This window comes from Neoarius graeffei, chromosome 7 (genome assembly GCF_027579695.1).
Source record: "Neoarius graeffei isolate fNeoGra1 chromosome 7, fNeoGra1.pri, whole genome shotgun sequence".
Lineage (NCBI taxonomy): Eukaryota > Metazoa > Chordata > Actinopteri > Siluriformes > Ariidae > Neoarius > Neoarius graeffei.
In genome coordinates, this window is record NC_083575.1 from 73,023,681 (window position 1) to 73,048,245 (window position 24,565).

The window sequence follows — 24,565 nt, forward strand, 5'->3', positions numbered from 1 at the left end:
ACCTCGATCTATTTAGCTACTCTTTGCAAATCTGATGATGTCAAGGCCTATGGCTATGAAAACGTGTTGGAGCCTCTATTGCAAGACTTGAGCATATTAGAACATCACGGTGTGTTTATTTCTCAGCTTGGTCAGTTTGTTAAAGGTTCCATCCAGTGTGTAATTGCTGACAATCTTGGTGCCCATGCGATAGGTGGATTTGTTGAAAGTTTTTCTGGTGGTTATTGAACCACCAGAAAAACTTTCAACAAATCCACCTATCGCATGGGCACCAAGATTGTCAGCAATTACACACTGGATGGAACCTTTAACAAGATTGTCAGCAATGCAGGTTTTGTACTGGAGATAAATCAGAATTTCAGACCAAGGATGTGAAGTCAGGAGCTTTCCAACTTAGAACCAGAGATATCCATGATGTTCATGTCCAGTCTGCTCAGGAGAGTGCAACTATTTGCTGTGGTGTCAAAAAACAGTGTGTTTTAACAGAGTACCTTTTCTCATTTTCATGTAAGCACCGGTTATCCTCCTGATATTGTGCATGATCTCTTCAAGGGTGTTATTCCAGTTGAACTTGCACGCTGTATTAGTTTATTGATCTCCAAAAAATACTTCAGTCTTGATTTCCTTAACACATTCATCCAGACATTCCCATACAAATGGGGGGACAAAACAAATCGCCCCCATGCCATACCATGCTCCTTCACATCTAGCAACACTATAGGTGGCAATGCACATGAAAATTGGACCTTGTTAAGATTGCTTCCCTTTGTGATTGGGCGAATTGTACCAGAAGATGAACCAGCATGGCTAGTGATTCTAAATCTTAAGGACATTGTTGAGTTGGCTGTGGCACCTGTTCACACAGATGAGACCATCTATGATCACAGACAGTGCTATCTTGAACTCTTTCCACATGTCAAGCTCCTACCTAAACATCACTATTTAGAGCATTATCCGCAAATGATACGCTTCTTTGGACCTCTGATAACACTGTAGATGATGAGGTTTGAGGCTAAACATAGCTTCTTCAAGCAGGTTGCTCGACATACAAACTGCTTTAAGATTATACCTCGTTCACTAGCTATTAAACATCAGTTCATGCTTGTCTATCACACACATTCCTCCAGTCTCAAGACGTCATTCTTGGAGGTCACAGATGTCTCAATCATGCCTGTTGATGTCCTAAATGAGGGAGTAGTGTCCACACTGAAGCAGAGATACCCAGATGTAACTGAGGTCCGTATGGCAAAAAATGTGTCTAGCAGTGGTATATGTTACAGTGAGGGGATGCTTATTGTACACGGATCTGTAGATTCTTCTCATCTTCTCACCATACGCCAGGTAGATGATTGGTTCATCTGTCAGCTAGACGTCACTCCTCACAATCTGTCGCCATCTTGTTCTGTCTTCATATATCCGTTCTTCATCCACTTGTTCCATCTCTAGGCCTCTCCTCTCCAGTCCGTCCTTCACTCCCTCCATCCATCTCTTCCTCGGCCTGCCAACAGGTCTTCTTCCTTGTGGCGTCCACTCTAGGTATTTTCTTGGTTTTCTGTCTTCCTCCATTCTTTTAACGTGTCCATACCATCTCAGTTTTGATTTTTCCAATTCCTCTAACAGTGATGTAATTCCTAGTTCCTCTCTTATTCTATCATTCCTCATTTTGTCTCTTCTTGTTACCCCTCTTATTAGTCTTAGAACTCTCATTTCGGCAGCTTGTACCTTGGACTTGGTCTTGGTGGTCAGTGTCCAACATTCCGCAGCATATGTTAATATTGGTTTTAATATGGTTTTATATATTATTATCTTGCATTTTCTAGGTACGTATTTATCTTTTAGTATCGGATACAGCATGTTTACATTGGCATTATACTTTTCTATCCTTTTATTGAGTTCCACCTCTTGCTCATTTCTTTCATTAAAGTATACTCCTAGATATGTATAATTTTCTCCTTGCATAAGTTGATGTTCCCCTGCCCTGATGTTTAACTCCTCTCTTCTGCGTCCTACAAACATCACTTCAGTTTTATTTTTATTCATTTTCAAACCATTTCTTTCTAGCCCTGTACTCCATCTCTCTATCTCCTCCTGTAGCTGATCTGCCGTGTCAGCTATCACAGCCACGTCATCTGCATAAACAAAAGTTTCTACATCTGTTCTTTCTTCGCAAATGTGTCTTAGACATTTGTCCATATATATAATGAACAACAGAGGGGAGAGCACTCCTCCTTGCCTTACCCCTGTTTTAACATCAAACCAGTTGCTATCCACTTGACTGTTCTTTACCTTATTTCTACATTCTTTATACATGCTCTTGATTATTCTCACTAATTTAGGTTGTATGCCATAATGTTCATCTTTCAGAATCTTCCAAAGTCTTTCCCTGTTGATTCTGTCAAATGCCTTTTCTAGATCTATAAAGGCCAAGTATTTATTTTGGTTCCATTCCCATCCTTTCTCTAACAACATTTTAAGGGCAAACACCAAGTCAACAGTACTTCTTCCAGGTCTAAAGCCATGCTGCCAATTTCCTATCTTATCCTCCACCTGTATTCTCAGTCTGTTCTCAATTATTCTTTCATATATCTTTCCTGCATGTGTTAGTAGTGTTATTCCCCTGTAGTTCTTGCAATCTGTTTTATTTCCCTTTTTCTTATAAATTGGACATATTATACCATACTGCCACTCATCTGGTGTTTCTTCTTGCTCATAAGCCAAGTTGTATATATATGTTAACCATCTAATCATTTCATTTCCGCCCGCCTTGTATATTTCAACTGGTATTCCGTCCTCCCCGGCTGCCTTCCCATTCTTCATTCTGCTGAGTGCCGTTCTCACCTCCTGTTCGTTGATACTTGCTGTTTCTTCCTCTTCCGCTGCTTCTTCCTCTCCCTCATCTTCATATTGCAACTCCTCTTCTACATTTAACAATTGTTCAAAATATTCCTTCCAACGCTCCGCAATTTTTTCTTCCTCTACTAGTAAGGTTCCATTTTCATCGTTGATAGGATATGTTTTTCCTCCGTCACCTCTTCTGTAATTTTTAGCCATACTGTACAACAACTTTTTCGTTCCGTTTACATCTTCTTCTAAGTCTCTTCCGATCTTCTCCCAAGCCTCTCTCTTACATCTCTTTTTTACATCTTCAACTGTTTTCCTCTCAGCTATATATGCTGCTCTATCATGTGACTGCCTTGTCTTCATCCATCTCCGGAAAGCCTGCATTTTTCGTCTAATAACCTCCTTAAGCTCTTCTGTCCACCAAGGTGTTTGTTTCTTCTTTGTTCCTTTTATGGTTTTTGTACCCAACGTTTCAGTGCATATCTGCATTAGTGTTCCTCTAAGTGTTTCCCACTGTACATTCACCTGGTCTTCTCTCTGTGTTCTTGCATAGTTTTCAACTTTGTTCTGTATTTCTCTTTTCTTATTTTCATCTTTCAGGTTTTCCAGCTTGAGTCTCAGTCTACCTTGTCTTGCATTCTGTTTTGGCTTTGTCAAATTTAGCTTAGCCACCACTAGCCGGTGATCTGAGTCTGCTGATACAGATGGTATGGCTTTTACATCTTTAAACATATTCTTTTTATTTGTGATAAATAAGTCTATCATCGATCTTCTTGTATACCTCAACTCCTCTTGGTTCCACCCATACCAGGTCCACTTATGCGATTCTTGATGCTCATAGAATGTGTTCATAATGGCAGCTGTTAGGACTAGGACTGTTTTGGCCTCTAGAGGCCGCTGTTATTTCCTTTTCATGTCGTGTTTATTTTGGCCTCTAGAGGCCGCCACTGTTCCTGTGTCTTGTGTTTGTGTTAATTGCCTAATTATCTTCACCTGTGTCCTTAATTAGTTTGTCTATTTATACCCCTGAGTTCAGTCCTCTTGTCACGGAGTCTTTGTGCTGTTATGTTTATCTCCAGTTTCCTTTGTACTGTGTTTTTTGATCTTCTTAGCTTTTGTATTTTTGCACTTTGCTTTTCTTTTGGATTTTACTCTTTGGTTTTTTTTTTGTCTTTTGTTTTGCCCTGTATATAGTGTATATAGTTTAAATAAACCTTTTGATTCTTTTTCTACTTCCGCCTCACGCCTCTGCATTTGAGTCATCCCCCTGGTGGCCTAGTGGGGGTTTGCTGGATTATCACACCAACGAACCAGGTTCGAATCCCAGCAAAACCCTAACAGAAAGACTCCGTCATGACCGACTCAGCAGAGGCTGCTTCAACTGTCTACCCGGCCAACCTTCAGGGAATTATGGCAGCTTTGACACGCTTCGGAGCAACCATGGACGCTCATGGACGTACGCTCACCAGCCAACGTGAGGCCCTCGCTCGCCACGAGGAACTGCTTCAGCAAATTGGGAAAACCCTGGCACAGCTGACATCTCTGCCTGCATCTCCTGCTCCTGATCCAGTTCCTGCTCCTGATCCAGCTCCCACTCCTGCTCCAGTGCCTCCTGCAATGCTGCCTTCTTCACCTCGCGAACCCAGCCTTCCTGCACCACAGAGGTATGACGGCAAGCACAGTGAGTGCCGAGAGTTCCTTACCCAGTGTCAACTCACCTTTGAGCTTCAGCCTACCACCTACACTACGGATCGCCGCAAGATTGCCTTTGTGATCACCTTATTAGCTGGTAAGGCGCGAGCCTGGGCTACTGCTATCTGGCAAAGACAGGGACCTGAGTGCTTTGATTTCCAGCTGTTTTCTGAAGAGATGCTTCGGGTCTTCGATCAGGCAGACATCAGTACCGACGCAGCCCGAAAGCTCATGTCCATCCGGCAAGGAGGAAGCGTCGCAGATTACGCCATCTCGTTCCGAACACTCGCAGCAGTAAGTGGATGGAACGAGACTGCCCTGGTGTCAGCCTTCCACCATGGTCTGTCTGACCCCATCAAGGACGGTCTGGCCTCTATTGGATGCCCAAGTGACCTCGAAACCCTCATCTCACATGCTATTCGTCTGGACAACAGGATGAGAGAACGCCACCAAGCCTTGAGCCCCCCCCAGCCTCCCTACCTCTACCTGGAGACCGTCTACCTCCTTCAGTGACTGTCCAGAACCCATGCAAGTGGGTCGTACTCGCCTCTCCGCATCTGAGAGGGAGCGCAGAAGGAGGGACAAGTGCTGCATCTACTGTGGCAAGCCTGGTCACTTCCGAGCATCATGTCCCGAACTCTTGGGAAAAGGACCGCCCCGTCCAGCCGAGGGAGGGTTGTGACGGGGCCTACCCTCTCTCCCGGACTCCCTGGCCAAGGAATCTACATCCCGGTCTCCATCTCCTGGGGTGAGTCTGTCCACTCTTGTCAAGCTTTGATAGACTCAGGGGCGGCTGGGAACTTTATGGATATTCACTTCGCCCAAAGCATCAATATTCCGACTGCACCTCTTGAAGTCCCACTGTCTGTGTCTGCCCTCGATGGCCAAGCGTTAGGTGATGGAAGAGTCACCCAAGTTACTTCTCCAGTTTTCCTCCAGTCTCAAGGTCACAAGGAAGAAATATCCCTGCACCTGATTCCTTCACCTGAGTTCCCAGTTATTCTAGGCCTTCCTTGGCTTACTCGCCACAACCCTCGCATAGACTGGGTAACAAGCCAGGTTGTGGAATGGGGCCCTGCATGCCATGCCTCTTGTCTGCTCTCTAGCTCTCCTGTGTCTCCTGCCGAGCCCCCTGATCTCACCGAGTTATCTCAAGTTCCCACAGAGTACTGGGATCTCAAGGAGGTATTCAGCAAGAGCAGGGCCGCCGTTCTTCCTCCGCACCGGGCCTACGACTGTGCCATCGACTTGCTCCCTGGGACTACCCCTCCTCGTGGCAGACTGTTTTCACTCTCTCAGCCAGAACGCAAGGCCATGGAGGAATACCTCAAAGATGCCCTGGTCTCTGGGTTTATTCGACCCTCCACTTCACCTGCTGGAGCCGGCTTCTTCTTTGTCGGCAAGAAGGATGGGGGGCTCCGACCATGTATTGATTACAGGGGCCTGAATAAGATCACTGTGCGCAACCGATATCCCCTTCCGCTGATGTCCACAGCTTTCGACCTGCTCCAAGGCGCCACCGTCTTCACCAAGTTGGACCTACGGAACGCATACCACCTCATCCGTATCCGACAGGGAGACGAGTGGAAGACTGCCTTTAACACCCCGTCTGGGCACTACGAATACCAGGTGATGCCCTTCGGACTCACCAACGCACCAGCTGTTTTTCAGGCCCTAATCAACGACGTCTTAAGGGACATGATTAACCTATACGTTTTTGTCTACCTCGATGACATCCTTATCTTTTCCAAGACCGTGCAGGAGCACCGCCACCATGTCCGCCAGGTTCTCCAGAGGCTGCTACAGAACAATCTGTTCGCCAAGGCCCAGAAATGCGAATTTCATGTTCCCGAGGTCTCCTTTCTGGGATTTATTGTACGGACAGGCCAACTCCAAATGGACCCTGCCAAGACCCTGGCCGTCCGGGATTGGCCTACTCCCAAGTCCGTTAAGGAGGTTCAGCGGTTCTTAGGATTCGCTAACTTCTACCGCAAGTTCATCAGGAACTTCAGTTCTGTGGCAGCACCCATGTCAGACCTCACCAAAGGGACAGGTGGATCTTATGGCTGGTCTCCTCAGGCAGAAAAGGCGTTCAAAGACCTCAAGGACCGCTTCTGCACGGCACCCATTCTGGTTCTCCCGGACACCTCCCAACCATTCATCGTGGAGGTGGACGCCTCGGACAGTGGTGTCGGCGCGGTGCTCTCTCAACGTTCGGAAGGAAAGCTGCACCCCTGCGCTTACTTCTCCCACCGCCTGAGTCCTGCTGAGTCCCGGTACGATGTGGGGGATCGAGAACTGCTAGCGGTCAAACTGGCCCTTGAGGAGTGGAGGCACTGGCTGGAGGGAGCACAACATCCATTCCTGGTTTGGACTGACCACAAGAACCTGGAGTACCTCCAGCAAGCCAAGAGACTGAACCCTCGACAGGCTAGGTGGGCCCTGTTTTTCAGTCGATTTGACTTCACCCTCTCATACCGCCCCGGCTCCAAGAACACCAAACCTGACGCACTGTCCAGACTGTTCTCTGCCACTAACAGGGAGAATGAAGTCGGGCCTATTATCCCTGTGTCCCGGATTGTGGCCCCTGTCCGCTGGGGTATTGAGGAGGCTGTCCGACGAGCCCAACGCCAGGACCCCGGTCCTGGGACGGGGCCACCAGGCCTCTTGTACGTCCCACATCAAGCCCGGGCCAAGGTTCTCCAGTGGGGTCACTCTTCCCCTCTCACCGCCCACCCGGGAGCTCGGAGGACCCTGGACTTCCTGAAAAGACGCTTCTGGTGGCCTAACATGGAGCAGGAAGTAAGGTCATTTGTCCTGTCCTGTGAGGTTTGCACCAGAACCAAGAACCCACGACAGCGTCCCCAGGGTCTCCTGCATCCTCTGACCATTCCCCGGCGTCCCTGGTCCCACGTGGCAGTCGACTTTATCACGGGTCTCCCTGAGTCACAAGGTAACACGGTCATTTTGGTCTTAGTTGACAGATTCTCCAAGGCCTGCCGCTTCATACCACTGTGCAAACTCCCCTCTGCTCTTGAAACTGCGAAACTTTTGTTTAATCATGTCTTCCGAGTCTTTGGTCTTCCACAGGACATCGTCTCAGACCGAGGGCCCCAGTTCTCCTCCCGAGTGTGGCACGGGTTCTGCAAGGTCATCGGAGCCACTGCCAGCCTCTCCTCTGGGTTTCACCCACAGTCCAATGGTCAGACGGAGAGGCTCAACCAGGACCTGGAAACCACCCTGCGAGGCCTGGCTATGGATAACCCGACATCGTGGAGCACCTGGCTGCCATGGGCGGAGTACGCCCACAACACCCTGCAGTCATCGGCCACCAAGCTGTCGCCATTCCAGTGCCAATTCGGGTTCCAGCCACCTCTGTTCCCGGACCAGGAGGAGGACGCGGGGGTGCCCTCGGTCAACCAATATGTGAGACGGTGTCGCAAGACCTGGAGCAAGGTCAGGAAGACCCTCATACAGACCTCCAGAACCAACCAGACTCAGGCCAACCGCCATAGAAGACCTGCACACGCTTTCCGCCCTGGGCAGCGTGTTTGGCTGTCCACTAAGGACCTTCCACTGCGGGTGGAGAACCGCAAGCTTGCTCCTCGCTACATTGGCCCCTTCAAGGTGGTGCGCAGGGTGAACCCTGTCTCCTACCGGCTCCAGTTGCCCCGGACTCTGAGGATCAACCCCACTTTCCATGTTTCCCTGTTACGGCCCGTACTGACGTCTACGTATGCCCCTGCCCCTAGGAACCCCCCACCCCCCCGCATCTTCCAGGGGCAGACTGTGTTCACTGTGAATCGCCTGCTTGACTCCCGCCGGGTCCGCGGCGGGTTGCAATATCTGGTGGACTGGGAGGGCTATGGTCCTGAGGAGCGCTGCTGGGTTCCTGCTCGGGATGTCCTTGATAAAGAACTATGTCGGGACTTCCATTCGGCCCATCCGGATCGCCCTGGGAACGTCAGGAGACGCTCCTAGAGGGGGGGGTCCTGTTAGGACTAGGACTGTTTTGGCCTCTAGAGGCCGCTGTTATTTCCTTTTCATGTCGTGTTTATTTTGGCCTCTAGAGGCCGCCACTGTTCCTGTGTCTTGTGTTTGTGTTAATTGCCTAATTATCTTCACCTGTGTCCTTAATTAGTTTGTCTATTTATACCCCTGAGTTCAGTCCTCTTGTCACGGAGTCTTTGTGCTGTTATGTTTATCTCCAGTTTCCTTTGTACTGTGTTTTTTGATCTTCTTAGCTTTTGTATTTTTGCACTTTGCTTTTCTTTTGGATTATACTCTTTGGTTTTTTTTTTGTCTTTTGTTTTGCCCTGTATATAGTGTATATAGTTTAAATAAACCTTTTGATTCTTTTTCTACTTCCGCCTCACGCCTCTGCATTTGAGTCATCCCCCTGGTGGCCTAGTGGGGGTTTGCTGGATTATCACACCAACGAACCAGGTTCGAATCCCAGCAAAACCCTAACAGGCAGCATTGTTTACTAAGCAGAAATCCAATATTCTTCTACCATCGTCGTTTCTATCTCCAATACCATGTGCTCCAACAACTCCCTCATAGCCATCTCTCTCCCTTCCCACATGCCCATTCCAATCTCCCATCACTATCATGTTTTCTCCATGCTTTGCCTCGTCTACCATCTCTTGTAGTTCCTCATAAAAACTCTCCTTCTCTTCCAATGGCCTTCCAGTCTGGGGTGCATAAACTTGTATAAGACTGATGCTGTAATTCGTCAATTTTAAGGATATATTGATCTTTCTTCCTCCTCTTCGTCTCACACTGTCTACTCTTTCTGCTATGTTGGGAGCCAGCATGAATGCTACACCGTGCCTACCGTCCTCTTCACCACTGTATATCAGCTTGTAGTTGTCATGCAATATTTTCTCACCATTGCCTCTAAGTCTTGTCTCACACATCCCAAGAATCTCTAATTTATGCATTTTCATCATTTCTATAATTTCCTCTTCCTTTTCTCTAAGAGTAGAGACATTTATGGTTGCCGCTCTGATCGTTCGCCGTTTCCGTTGAGAGTGTTCGTTGTAGTTCCAGTTCATCAACTCACGCGCCCGTTGCCCAAGGGGCGGCGTGTATGTGCATCGTGTATGTCCATCCGGAGTGTCGTCTTGCGTTTCTTGAGCACGTGGTTCTTCTTCCCCGCCGGCTTGCTAGGCCTGTCGCAGGTTGTGCGACCCTGTCAATTTGTACCTTCCAAACACTGCTCCCCGAAGGTTACAGGTCCCCTGATATGAGACCCGAGCATTTGTGTTCGGTTGGAACCAGCCCCCACACCTCTACAAGGTTAAAACAGGATCTTGCGACAGTGGGATATCAGCCCCTGCCGCCGTGGGGGGATCTGTAGATGGACTGCCTAAATTTAATGAGAGAGTTCAACTTTGCATTCTTAAGGAGAAGTTGTGTTTTCTAGTGAAAGATGTGTGTGCTTGGTATAGGGAGCATTATGGTGGATTTGAGCTGTCTGCCTCACCCACTGGAGAGGTTGCCCTAATTGAGCTTGGTGACTCGGAGGACCCCATCCCCTCGTGGATTATATCGTTGGGGGTTTGTGTATGGTAATGTTGAAAAGATTTGTCATCATTAAAGGTTAGTGTCATTGTTGTACCCAAATAGTAGAGCACAACTGATACATCAGATGGCTGATATTGGCCTATCACAGATATAGTGATATCAGCATTACATTATTAAATTCCCAATGAAGTTTACTGTTTTAGTACACTGATGTCATTTTGGATAATAAAGTTTATTGTAAGACTGTAAAATATTCTGCCTCCATTACATATTGTTGTCACGATGTTTGATAACCACATTTGAAAAAATGTGGGTATGTTAAACCATCTAATATATTGATATCCAGATTTTTTTTTATTCCGTAGCTTATGCATTTGCCTCAAAATTCGAGTATCAGTCGGGCTCTATCAAATAGTCTGAGCTGTGGATGTCTGGCTCTTACAAAATCTCAAACTATTTTTATTTACATCTTAATATATGATGCGTATATATAATGTAAAAAAGTAATAATTTTTTTTCCTCTCTGTTGTTTCTGCTCTAGATTAAAGGTGTTCCATAATGTCAGCTGTTCTGCGGATCATCTTTGGTGACGAGTCTGACTCAAGAAAACTGCACCTGGGTTCTGGAATTCCAGAAACAGTGGAAGAACTGCATACATTAGTAAAGACATGCTTTCAATTGAAAGAGGACTTCTGGTTGCAATACATGGATGCTGACTTTAAGCTGCAAGCCAAGGACTGTACTTTACTGAACTTTTACATAAGACTGCAAAGTTCTGTTTGAATATAATAATTCTACACTTCTAAAGCTGCCATTCATTTCCACTGTCAACCGGAGCACCAGTTTTTCTCCTACCTCTCGGCTGTTTTCAACTCGGGTTGAAATGAACATAAACAGTCCAATACACTGTGTAATTTCCTGTAATTGTGAATTACCAGAACTCGTCATGCTGCAAGTCAGTTTTTTGGATGAAGTTACATTTAAATGACGATGGGTCATTGACTATCTTGGTCTGGGAAAGTTTGTGTCTTTTTTTTTTTTTCCTGTGACCTAAAAGTAGTCTACCACTCTCTGTTAGCACCTATGATAACACACCAAAGGTTATTCTTCAGTGTAAATTAGTATTTGCATAACCATGTTCTTGTCTGAACAGAACATCTCTGCTACAGGGAAAGAAAGAAAGGGGTACAAAGCTGTACCGCACTTGACAAACCAAAGTAGGGGTTTTTGCTTTGTTGATTTGGTGTATGCCAATTTGCAGGGATTTCTTTCCTGCTTTTTTTCTTGTCATAGGTTAAAGGCAAATGGTTACACTACACTTATGCAAATACCAAATATAGGTTTGTGCATTGCATCTTTTAAGATTTCTGTGTAGACTATGGATTTAAGGCTGAACTGCAATTTAATCTGGGACTTTTTTTTTTTTTTGCATTTTTGTTTCAGGTTCAGTTAAATACTGTATTTCAGCTATACTTGTATCTGTTTGGTGTTACCACAAACTGTAAAGCGTAGTGCCTACAAGGTTTCCATCAGATTTCATAACTTCTGAGTTTTGCTGCCTTGAGCAGTTATCTAAGCCTTTTAGATTTGGAATTGCTTGTGTAAAAAGGGCAGTAATTCATGAAAAAGTTCACTACATCTTTATTGTTCATCTGTATATACAAAAGTTGTTCAGAGAAAAGTGTATCTTGAGTATTTTATAACTGATGCTTATATTGTACTGAAGTTACTGGTGGCACGGTGGTGTAGTGGTTAGCACGGTCGCCTCACAGCAAGAAGGTTCCGGGTTTGAACCCAGCAGCCAGCGAGGGCCTTTCTGTGTGGAGTTTGCATGTTCTCCCCGTGTCTATGTGGGTTTCCTCCAGGTGCTCCGGTTTCCCCCACAATCCAAAGACATGCAGTTAGGTTAACGTGGGGTGGCCTTGGGCTGAGGTGCCCTTGAGCAAGGTACCGAACCCCTGACTGCTCCCCGGGTGCTCTGGGCTGCCCACTGCTCTGGGTGTGTGTGTGTGTGTGTGTGTTCACTGCTTCAGATGGGTTAAATGCAGAGGATGAATTTCACTGTGCTTGAAGTGTGCATGTGATGAATAAAGGTTTCTTTCTTCTTCTTAGAATTCAGATTTCCTAGAAATTGTTTATTTTCCATCAGTAAGGGTGGTTTTGATATCCCCATCATTGCCTCCACCTTCACAGTGCCGCTCTGAGAGGGTTTGGCTGGGCACTCATTTTTCACCAGTTAAGGAGCTTTTATGGGAATATTATTTCCAGGGCACTTGACGAGGGATACCACCTCTTAAATGGTTCTTTTAAAAAACTTTTTTATCTCCTTTTACCTTGCTCTGTGTATTCAAGTAGTGAGGGGTTCTAACATTTAAAAACAGTTCACTGTATAGATCCTGTTTGAGTTTTTTATTGCTTTTTTAAAATAAATGCGTCAACCAGGATTTGTCTTGTGCGTCTTAATTGCAGGTCAAATGAAATAATTTTGCCTAATTACTTAATTTCCAATTAATTATATTAATTTGAGTTGGACAAATGTTAATCAATTTAACTTAGTTAAAGTAATGATTTTATTTTGGCTGCATTTGATAAAAATGAGCTGGACTAACTCAATTATATCATGTTGCATGGATGTATACAGTTTCAGTTGGACCTACATATATCTATTGGATGGAAATCCTGCCCACAATCTGAGTTTATCCAATGAGTTATTCTTTTGAGTGTACATTTGTTACAATAAAGCACATTAGAGTGTTATGTTTGTGACAGGGCGGCACGGTGGTGTAGTGGTTAGCGCTGTCGCCTCACAGCAAGAAGGTCCGGGTTCAAGCCCCGTGGCCGGCGAGGGCCTTTCTGTGCGGAGTTTGCATGTTCTCCCCGTGTCCTCGTGGGTTTCCTCCGGGTGCTCCGGTTTCCCCCACAGTCCAAAGACATGCAGGTTAGGTTAACTGGTGACTCTAAATTGACCGTAGGTGTGAATGTGAGTGTGAATGGTTGTCTGTGTCTATTGGCCCTTTTCCACTACCCTTTTTCAGCTCGCTTCAGCTCACTTCAGCCCGACACGGCTCGCGTTTCGACTACCAAAAACCAGCACGACTCAGCTCGTTTCAGCCCTGCTTAGCCCCTAAAACTCGCACCGTTTTGGAGTGGGGCTGAAGCGAGCCAAACCGTGCTGACTGAGGTTGGGGGCGTGAGCAGACACTCCCCTGTGCACTGATTGGTGAGGAGGAGTGTCCTCACATGCCCACACACGCCCCGCGAGCGCGCTGGGATCTGTAAACACTGCAAACCCGGAAGGAGAATAATTATGAATTACGAGAATTTCTGAAGCCTTATGCGCCTCGCCTCATCTATACGCTCTTGCCAGTATCTGTTGGCGTTGTCAAGCCACAGCACCAAGACCAGCAACACTAACGACTCCATGTCCTCCATGTTTATTGTTTACTATTCGGGTCGTGAGACTACCGCTTAAAAGATCACTGAATCAGTGACATACAGAGCATCGTGGACGAGTTCGCGGAGCGCAAGGCTCGTCGTATGCCCTTCAAATAATGCGCGCAGTAGGCTATTGATGTTTTATTATGAGCCATGTACAGTATGTCGCCGAATGTTTTTTTGTTTCTGAGTTACATGCTCGTTTGAAGGACTTAATGTACAAAATAACATAGTTGCACCCCGTAGTGTTGAAATTGGTAAACACAGTGCATTCAGTGAGGTTTGCACCGCCCTCCTTTTATTTCTGACTCTTCCTGTCACTGCTGCAACCTCTGAGCGCTCATTCGTATGCCCTTCAAATAATGTGCGCAGTATAGGCTATTGATGTTTTATTATGAGCCATGTACAGTATCCTAATGTTTTTTGTTTCTGAGTTACATGTTCGTTTGAAGGACTTGATGTACTAAATAACATAGTTGCACCCGGTAGTGTTGAAATTGGTAAACACCGCAGTTGCGGACATTTTGTAGCCTAAAATGATGTTATGATAAGCTTTAATAAAGGGCCCGGTCATTTGCCCCGCCCCCGGCCCGGCTCTGACTTGTTCCGCCACTGTCACTGATGTCACTGTTTGCGCTGCTTAACGACATCACATGACGTCCACCCACTTTCGCTAACTCCACCCAATGTGTCCACCCACTTCCAGCCAGCACGGTTCAGCGCGGTTGTAGTCGAAATGCAACTCCAACAGCCCCGCTCAGCCCGACTCAGCTCGACTCGGCACGGCACGGCACGGCTCAGCCGCGTTTGTAGTGGAAAAGCGGCATAAGTGTCAGCCCTGTGATGACCTGGCGACTTGTCCAGGGTGTACCCCGCCTTTCGCCCGTAGTCAGCTGGGATAGGCTCCAGCTTGCCTGCGACCCTGTAGAACAGGATAAAGAGGCTAGAGATAATGAGATGAGATGTTTGTGACAGTGTTATGTTTTTGACATGGATGCTTAACATTAGTGCAACCAGTCTTTTCCTAAATATTACTCATAGAAGACATCTTTTTTGTGAATGTATTGTAGGCTATTGTATGGGATATACATCTTCACACTACTCAAAGCTATCAATGTGTTTGAAAGTGTGCATGTGTGACAGCTGTCTCATTTGTATTGGACTCGACTCGAAATTTTCTTTAATGACTTGGACAGGATAAAGCGGCTAGAGATAATGAGATGAGATGAGACTTGGACTTGGCTCGGACTTAAACACTGGGGACTCGAGACTGGACTCGGACTCGAGGTTTAGTGACTAGACTACAACACTGATTGTAAGCTTAACTTACTTGTTAGCAACTAACGAACCTAATTAGACTTAATTGCTCCTTCACAAATTTAAAGACGCAAACTTCATACACCAGACAAGTCATAGCTGAACAGCTACATTTGGGAACACCGTGCATTTCATTTTGGCCAAAGTATTTCACTAATAAAGCTTATAAATATGCATCTTATGCACAGTATTTATATTGCTGTAGATTTCGGTTCCTTTCCAGGCCATATGCATACTGGGGACCTGCTTGACCCTGTTTCTCCAGAAATTAATTAGGTCTTCGTCTTCCATAGCTTTGGTTTCAAGAATTTGTCTTTTACCTTTTGCTGCAAAGTCAGAACAGGAAGAAATACAAGATTATGAATAATTCATAATTATGAATTTCTGATCACTTTAATATTCTGAATTACAGGTCATTTGATAATCAGTATATTCTGTAAGAGAATGCTTGTTGAGAGAGGTCACTTTTCAAACTTAATAGTCTCTGGGAATTCACTGTAACCAAAGATTTATTTATTTATTTATTTATTTATTTATTTAAATGAGGGACTATTGTTTTTTCTTATTGAGGTTACCAGGTTGAAGAGATCTAAATATACTGACCTTCTCATTACCAGGAAGAGGTGTTTGGGGATCGTTGGAATCATAAGACCTCGGTAAATTATTAAATTCAGGGGAGGTGAAGACAGAAGGATATAAAGAAGGGTGAGACTGATAGGACTCTGTGGAGGCATTGCGTTGGCGAAAAAAGCTTATACTGGAGAACCTAATTTTGGCATGTTCTGAAATATGCAAAGAGTAAGAACTTTACATGATTGATCATTTTGCAAACTTCAGTTCCCCCCTTTATTAATGCATGTCACTTTACCCTACTGCTTTTTTCATTTTGTTTGAAGCTCATTTCTCACCATTTTTTCTTTTCGTCGGTGGTCGATGTTTTCTTTTTTGGCTCAACTGGATTCGATTCTTCAGAGCAGAATTGTCTAGCACTCCAGATGACTTTGTAAAAGAGAAGAAGAAAGAAGACTTACAATAGTACATTTACTAAATTGGGATACTACTATAATTTGTATCTTCCCATCAAAAACATATGGCTAATTAGTGGATATTTAGTACAGTCATACAATCTCATACACCTATTTCTTACTTAAAACCTATTTCCACATCACAAATAAATATCGGCATCGAAGACACATTACAACCCAACTTACTCTTTACCTTGATAACAGAGAAATCAAGAGGCACCTCCATTAACTTTGCCTTGTTTGATAGCTGATCATTATTATAAAGCACAGAAACTTCTGCAATATTATCATCATTCTGATAGGATTCGGGCACTTCTGATATCCTTTGCAGTACTGCAGCATTTCTTACTTGTGCCTTATGGGGAAAAAGTGAAGAAGAAAAAAAAAGACATTTAATTTTCAGTGATGCAGTTGGGCTTCTTTGCTCAGTAAAGACATACTGATGAGATCTGGGTGTACTCACCTTCTCATTACCAAGTACAGCTATTTGGGAATCTGCATGTGTCTGGGAGTCATTAGATTCTGAGTATGGTGAAGTATAAAATTTTGAGGAGGCAATGACAGTAACATGTGAAGAATGGCTGGAATCAGAGGACTCTGAGGCACTGCGTGGGCGAAGAAACCCTATTTTGATATTTCCTAAAATATGCAGAGAAAAAGAACTTCATTAGAGTGTTTCATTATTTGAAGCTCCAGTCTCCTTACACACCCATATTAATGCATTTCATTTCTACTGTTCTACTAATTTATACTGTAGTTCTGCATTTGTCACCTTTTTTTCTCATTCCCGGTGGTCGATGTTTTCTTTTTTTGCTCAGTTGGATTCGACTCTTCAGAGCAGAATTGTCTAGTACTCCTGATGACTTTGTAAAAGACAAAGGGGATGTCTATGTTAGAATATTTAATTAATTGTGATATTACAATAATTGTTCTTATTTTTAGACATTAAAACGTTATGTACAGTGTGCCTCACCTTGACAACAGACAAATCAAGTGGCATGTCCTTGACCTTTGTCGAGTCATTTTTACCATTCACATATACGACCATAAAGTCATTTTTATCACCTTTAAATTGTTCATATTCTTGCACGGCAGATGTCCCTTGTGTTGCTGTAACATTTCTTATTGGTGTTTTGGGAAGGGCAGAAATGGCTGAATCTGATGTTCCTTGTGTGACCTGGATTACCCTGTCCACCTGACTGTCAGTAAGACTGGCTGGACTAGAACCAATCTCTGACTGCTCTTTGTCTGCTGATAGGTCCGGCTTTATGACTGCATTCTGAGATCTGATATCATCATATGAATGATGAGAATCCTCTGTCTGTGAGTCGTCTATGGCATCTGTTTGGGTTGGGGAATCTTTAACAGGCAGGAATTTTGCCCATTCTTCTCCTGTACAAATCTCCTCCAGCAAGTTGATGGACTCGAGGTCAAGCTTGAAATCTTTTAGGGTAAAAGTCCTGTTTTAAAAACATAATATATTAGAGTTTGATTCCTGACAGTTTTCAGTAAAATGTCAGCAAGCAGCTATGGTGCTGCTTGTCTAAAACAATAGTTTTAGTCCCATTTAATAGCCCAACAGTCCCATTTAAAATAGACATTAAATTACCACCTGCTTTACAAATTGAGTTATCTACATAAATGCAATCAAGGTTTTATAGTGCTCTCCAAAGTAGATAGTATCACGAACTCAAATGGCAACAAAAGCACTTTGAAATATGATACGATGGGGGAAAACATTAATTAGAATAGAGAAGGACAAGACGTGAATCCCTCACAGCAAACATAGAGTAGCTGAAAAGTCATTAACGAGACTAATGGTCAGGGAATGTGGATTAACTTCCAGCCAACAAAGAGAAGGATAACCCTGATGAAAATCAGTATAGTATTGATGCATTGGCATTTCTTCCTGGACAATGAAGAGTGTTAACAGAAGATTTGATAGCTAGTAAGAAGGTTCATGTTAGAAATAATAGTATTTCTGCAATGTTCTCAAAGCAGTTGTTTTAAAATAAACAAAACCTTTATCTTTGTCAATACCACAGCTCTGCTGAATCCTTGATTCTAATCAGTTGGAAAGTTTTATTAATTACTATTTAATAATTATAATAATTATTTTAGTATAAATACACCGGTGGTTATTTTAAAAATGTAATTGTATTAAAAAATCATTTATTTCAATCTTCAAAAGCGGCATGCAAATGCAATTTGTGCAGGCTTTTGCCACTTATCTATGCTGAGTCACATAAAATACTTTGCTTTGAAATAGATAAAATAAATCACAATTCCACCTTACCTTTAACATCATTGCATCTTTAGTGCTTTTATGAACAGCATTTTCTTTCATAATTTCTAATTGTTCTTCACTTACAGTGACAAAGCAATTGGCCGCCATTTTGCCGAGTCGCTCGAGGTGATTATCAAGAAATAGTCAGAATTTCTCGACCAATCAGCACGCACGATTTCCTATTGAGGTTTTTCACCCACGTGACCAAGTCATGTGATGCATCGTTAGGCTACCATTTTGGACGTCACAGCTCGAATCAGTTTGAATGCGAGGAAGGCGACAAACGAAAAACATAAAAGAAAAAGGAGCAAGATGCAGAAAACACCTTCACTATCCAGCGACGTAGGGCATTTACAGGGCGAGCAGAGGGAGAGGTATTTGCAAAAATTGAGGTTAGCAGGCTTAGAGAACGACGTTTACCTGCTTCCACCAGGATTGTTCACTGACATACGGAAGTACACGAAGCCCTCGTCTTTACCTGACTTCGGCCCACATGATCTGTATACCTATGTCATTAAAAACCCATCGCCATACACAGGTATTGATCTGAAAGCGTATAAGAGTTTGGATGCCTACAAATATTTTGTGTCAGGCTGGGTAACATGCCTACATCAGTGGGTCGTCCCTGGAGCCGGTGGTCGCCATCTTATTACAGCTAAGGTTTGTTCACATTTTCATTTACTTTCGGTCCTCAGGATAAACAAAATGTTATTAAATGTCATTGAAATAACTTAGTCTGTTGAGACATGGCCCGTTATAAATTTGCTGTTACCAGGCAATGACCAAGAACTGTATTATTAGGGTCGGTGTCTGTGTTGTAGCAGTGTACTAGCAGCTAGCTGTTAGCACTAGCTAATGTCAACAACATAGTAGCTAGTATGTTACTGTAGCAATGTTTACGTTCAGTCATTTGGATGACTGATAAAACCTTTCAGTCTCAAGTTTTTCCTTTACTGTATTTACTAGTTTACTGTAATTATGATCCGGCAGCTATTTACACCGGATCCAGTGTAAATAGCTGCCAGAGCGCGCTCCGGCTTGCTCCCCCTCAAATTAAGCAGCGCACTCCGGGAGCAAGCCGGAGCGCGCTGCTTAATTTGAGGGGGAGCAAGCCGGAGCGCGCTCCGGAACCTCGGCCGGAGCACTCCGGGAGCAAGCCGGAGCGTGCTGCTTAATTTGAGGGGGAGCAAGCCGGAGCGCGCTCCGGAACCTCGGCCGGAGCACTCTGGGAGCAAGCCGGAGCGTGCTGCTTAATTTGAGGGGGAGCAAGGCGGAGCGCGCTACGGCAGCTATTTACACTGGATCCGGTGTAAATAGCTGCCGGATCATAATTACAGTAAACTAGTAAATACAGTAAAGGAAAAACTTGAGACTGAAAGGTTTTAACAGTCATCCAAATGACTGAACGTAAACATTGCTACAGTAACATACTAGCTACTATGTTGTTGACATTAGCTAGCTTGACCTTCAAAATGGTGGACACCGGGGCGTCACGTGACCCTGTGACGTCAGGTGAAATACCTCAATAATCACCTCCATATTTATATTAAAACATAATATAACTCTTACAATAGAGCAAGCTGCAAGGCAAATCATAACTTGCACAGGGACTTGTATTGCAGGCGCTACACGTAAACATAGTTTAATAATGTATGTAATGGTCGATATGGTGAGGTTTTCTATAAGGAGACGTGTATCATTTTTGGAAAGAGTCTCCAGTGTATGTCACCAGTAGTCAGAGGTAAGGGAATGACTGTTTATACCCATTATAATTTAAGCTATAACAAAAATATTATGAGAACTAATTTAATTCACATATAATATTAAAGGTAACTATAAATTGAGAGAACTATGATGTGTTTTTTCTTCAATAAAAATAAATTGTATTTGTTCACAAACTGCTGTGGTATAAGAGGATTAAAACACTTTGGGATGTGCTGTTATTTGAAAATAAGCAACTACAGGGTAGTACCAGCTCTGTCATGCTTTATTCTTACATACACAAGTACACTAAAGTGAAATTCTAGCTTATTCGGAAGCTGAGGTCAGAGTACAGGGTCTGTCATAATATAACAACTCTTGAGCACAGAGGGCTATAGGCCTGACAGTGGCACTGTGCTGGGATTTGAACTCAAAACCTTCTAATGAGTTGCCCAGGACCATCACTACTCTCAATGGACAACTAAAAATGGTAAAGAAATGTTGTACAAACATTTATAAACAAATTAAAAACATATTTATAACTTCTTGGAATATAAAGGTTTGAATATCCTAGTGTATCCTTAAGTGACATTCACAAAATGCTCTGGGGAAGCCAACTCTGAAAATGCATGTCATAACAAATCAACTATTTTAAAGGAATGTTTGAATGTTACCAAACTGGAAATGTGGCATGCTTAAGATGGTGAAACTTGGCATGTGTTATGGTAAAGGTTTTTGGTTTTTTTTTACATTTGCTCTGATAAAATTTTTTTTTAAATCACAACATTAAAAAGATAGAGATGTCACGAGAGCACATGGTTAACATAACAATGTCACAGATTATTTTCATATTATTTGACAGCATTCAATACAAGCTTTGGGGCATACCACCCAAATGGTGTTTTATCTTATTCAATCTTTCAACAACCTTTCATTAGTTTAGCAAACTCAGGTTGTAGGCCAACAACACTGGTCACAGTTGGATGAATTGGTCTAAAAGGTGACAGATTGATTTCAGATGTATCCAAAGACAAACAAGGGGTGGTTCAGAAGAATATTTTAAGGTGCATGTACATCTGGAAATGTTGACTGTTTGATGAAATGTTTCCTGTAGTTATCGCTGCTGAGGGACTTTTTGGTTGATTGGAGGTTCATCCAACAATGTAATGAGCAAAATTGCTCTGTATTTCCAGAAAAAAACTCATATTGCTTATGAATGAAGTTTCAGCCTGTCACATACATTCAGTATGCAAATTATGATGTGCTATTTTGAAGATTATAGCTACAGAACCTAAGTGCTAAACTAGCTTACCTAATGTTAGTGACATTATAAAATGTGTTCTCAGAACCTGCACACTAAATTAGCTTAGCTGATGTTAGTGATATCCCTCAGAAACTGTGTGCTAAAGCAGCAAAGCTAATGTTAGTAATATCTCTCAGAACCTGTGTGCTAAAGTAGCTTAGCTAATGTTAGGGCTATCCCTCAGAACATGTGTGCTAAAGCAGCAAAGCTAATGTTAGTGATGTTCCTCATTACCTGCATGCTAAAGTAGTGAAGATAATGTTAGTAATATCTCTCAGAATCTGTGTGTTAAAGTAGCTTTGCTAATGTTAGTGATATCCCTCAGAACCTGTGTGCTAAAGTAGCGTAGCTAATGTTAGTGACGTCCCTCATTACCTGCGTGTTAAAGTAGCTTGGCTAATGTTTGTGATATCCTTCAGAACCTGTGTGCTAAAGTAGCGTAGGTAATGTTAGTGACGTCCCTTATTACCTGCATGCTAAAGTAGCAAAAATAATGTTAGCAATATCTCTCAGAACCTGCATGCTAAAGTAGCTTAGCTAATGTTAATAATATCCCTCAGAACCTGTGTGCTAAAGTAGCGTAGGTAATGTTAGTGACGTCCCTTATTACCTGCATGCTAAAGTAGCAAAAATAATGTTAGCAATATCTCTCAGAACCTGCATGCTAAAGTAGCTTAGCTAATGTTAGTGATTTCCCTCAGAACTTGCATGCTGAAGTAGCTTATCTAATGTTAGTGATTTCCCTCAGAACCTGTGTGCTAAAGTAGCTTAGCTAATGTTAGTAATATCTCTCACAACATGAGTACTAAGTTAACTTAGCTAATGCTAGTGATATACAAACAAGTTTTGTTTGTCATGGTATATTTTACAGGAGTGGTTATTTACAAAACAATATTACACAATTCACTGAGAATATGAAAGCTGCAAATCAAAAGTGGGATGATGTAATTCCACTCGTGTTTATGATATATATTATCTCTCTCTGTGTCTTACTGTATGCATTGTATTTGCTATATTTAATAATTGCCTCCCAATGAGTGTTACTAGATCTGTGCTCAACTGCACTTCTTTCTCTCTCATTCTCAATAATTTAATTTCCCTTATAGGACTAAGTATCAGTTTCTGCTTTTGGAACAGAGGGTGTGTGTATATATATATATATATATATATATATATATATATATATATATATATATATATATATATATACAGAGAGAGAGAGAGAGAGAGAGAGATACTTGCCTTTGTAACTGGGCATGCGCCTTGAGTTTCGACTGTTTAGGAGGGAGGGGTGGAGGCTCTGCTTCCTTGACAGATGTAACCTAATTAATGAGTTATTTATTTGATTGCAAACCATAGTAATTAATAGATAGCTCTGTTGCTTTCCAAATTCCAAAGATTTCCAAATGAAATGAGATTTCTATACACTGTAATGAGCGCAGTAAGCATGCTGCTAAGTAAATTCAGTGACTTACTGTACTTTCACCCCTGCAAGGTTGCTTCGTTATTTCCATTGGCACAGCTGTTCCTTTGACAAACCTGGGTTCTGAGTCTGTTGGGTCATGAGTAAATGGTCCATGAGGAGGACTGTTCTTCAGAATGCTGAAATGGGACTCAGCTTGTGATATTTGGTCCTGTTTGACTTCTTCCCATGAGGAATTACTTTCACTGGGCTGTAAATCTTGCCATGCATCTCTGATATTATGCAACAAGTTAGATTGTGGTTCACTTTTGAAAAATGTGGTTGAAGTAGTTCTGGACTCTTGAAAAACAGTCCTTTCCTTGAAATATTCTGAATCTACATCAGCACCATTCTGTCCTTCAGGTTTGACAGAGCATTTTGAAGGATTTGACTCTGTAAAATTCCACTCCGGTTTTTTTGACTCTGGGAAAAATACACTGTCACACTGGTTTGTGTTCTTGGAGTGTCTACAGTGTTGATCTGTGACATGAGAAGAACCTTGGTGTCTCTCAGAAAACTTCAGTCGGTTCAGTATAGAGTGAACCACAGAGATGCTGTTGGATGTCTTTCCTTCTTCAGTCATCTGAATTTGAAGGCACAAAAAAAAGTGACACTTATGTGTTAAAAATCAGTGATGCTTGTCCTCTTAACTGTTAGTGGGATTTTAAAAAAAATTATAATTAATAGCAATTATTCTTCAGTGCCGTAGTCTTGATGAGGTTGATCCTCTCTTGTATAATGCATTACTTTCTACAGTATATTGTTTAATTTAATAATAACTTTCTTTTAGTAAAATATATGTTCTAAATATTGTGTTGTAATTTACTTATTTTCTTCTAAAAAAATTAAACCCCTTCTTACCACTTCTGTTGTTTCTGTGGTGTTCTGCTTCAATAAATATCTTTTCTGTTTTGAGTTTCCTTCTATACTGCTTAAGGAACTTTCTTTCAAGACTTAATCGGTTTATCTCCTCCCTTTTCATAATTGGCCTTCACCTGGATATCGAAACCACCCATACAGGTTTTCTCTCAAATGCCAGAATGCCTTTTACATACCATAAATTATAGTTTGTCATGTTATAAACATAGGTAGGACATGATTAAATCAGTGCCACTGTTGCTTAGTAGAGAAATTATGAATTATGAAATTATCCACCATGACTATGACTAGAAAAAAGCAGTCACTGAAGATGAAGATGATGGATATTAAATGCATAATAGTAGTCAAGTTAGGGGCTAGCTTCCTCATCCTCTCTGAATTTTCCTCTCTCTTTGTTTCTCACACACTTTCATACACACACAATAAACACACTCTTACATATTCTTTCCAAACAGTTTTTATGCATTGTGTAGAGTTGGGTAAGATCAAATACAGCACAGACCACTGGTGTAGTTGAGCTCATAGACAAATAAACCCAGTATAAAAATAGGGCATATATATATATATATATATATATATATATATATATATATATATATGCCCTATTTTTATACTGGGTTTATTTGTCTATGAGCTCTTATATATATATGCCCTATTTTTATACTGGGTTTATTTGTCTATGAGCTCAACTACACCAGTGGTCTGTGCTGTGTGTATATATATATATATATATATATATATATATATATATATATATATATATCACGCCTAGAAATTAATATATTTTTTCACCAGCCAGCTGGACTAGTTACCTTCCAAAGTAACTAGCCAAACAGAAACTCAACTAGCCAAAATTTGTTCATGTATGAATTTTACTTCTGTCAAAAATAACACAAAAGAGAGTAGTTACCATTGTTCATGACTAATGTGCATTTATTTCAAGACCCGAGTATTTTGATACTGTTGTTAAATACATAAATGAGAACAACACAGAGCACCATAATATAATATCAACAAATAATAATATATTGGAAAACTTGGCAACTTGGTGTATGAGTATTGAAAATAAATATACTTACTATCATGACTATAGC

General features: G+C 42.4%; 1 protein-coding gene across 1 annotated transcript; it reads right to left on the reverse strand.

Annotated features, from left to right (window-relative positions):
• Positions 1 to 13,955: 13,955 nt before the first annotated feature.
• On the reverse strand, positions 13,956 to 23,530 carry si:dkey-9i23.6 (uncharacterized). The gene is made up of 10 exons (XM_060924850.1): positions 23,454 to 23,530; positions 22,606 to 23,175; positions 22,373 to 22,437; positions 16,813 to 17,299; positions 16,612 to 16,702; positions 16,303 to 16,478; positions 16,033 to 16,194; positions 15,723 to 15,813; positions 15,418 to 15,596; positions 13,956 to 15,140 (listed from the first exon to the last, which is right to left on the reverse strand). Exons 2-10 carry the CDS (start codon positions 23,173 to 23,175, stop codon positions 15,087 to 15,089), a joined length of 1,875 nt encoding a protein of 624 aa, XP_060780833.1. The 5' UTR covers positions 23,454 to 23,530; the 3' UTR covers positions 13,956 to 15,086.
• Positions 23,531 to 24,565: the final 1,035 nt, after the last annotated feature.

What these genes read in the sequence shown, in the direction of transcription:
- si:dkey-9i23.6 (XM_060924850.1), bottom strand. Translation starts at nt 23,175, where the DNA reads ATGACTGAAGAAGGAAAGACATCCAACAGCATCTCTGTGGTTCACTCT. An exon ending in ACCGGGAATGAGAAAAAAAG is followed by an intron (nt 16,479 to 16,611) that starts GTGACAAATGCA and finishes TGCATATTTTAG; the next exon opens with GAAATATCAAAATAGGGTTT. An exon ending in TTGATTTCTCTGTTATCAAG is followed by an intron (nt 15,814 to 16,032) that starts GTAAAGAGTAAG and finishes TCTTTTACAAAG; the next exon opens with TCATCTGGAGTGCTAGACAA.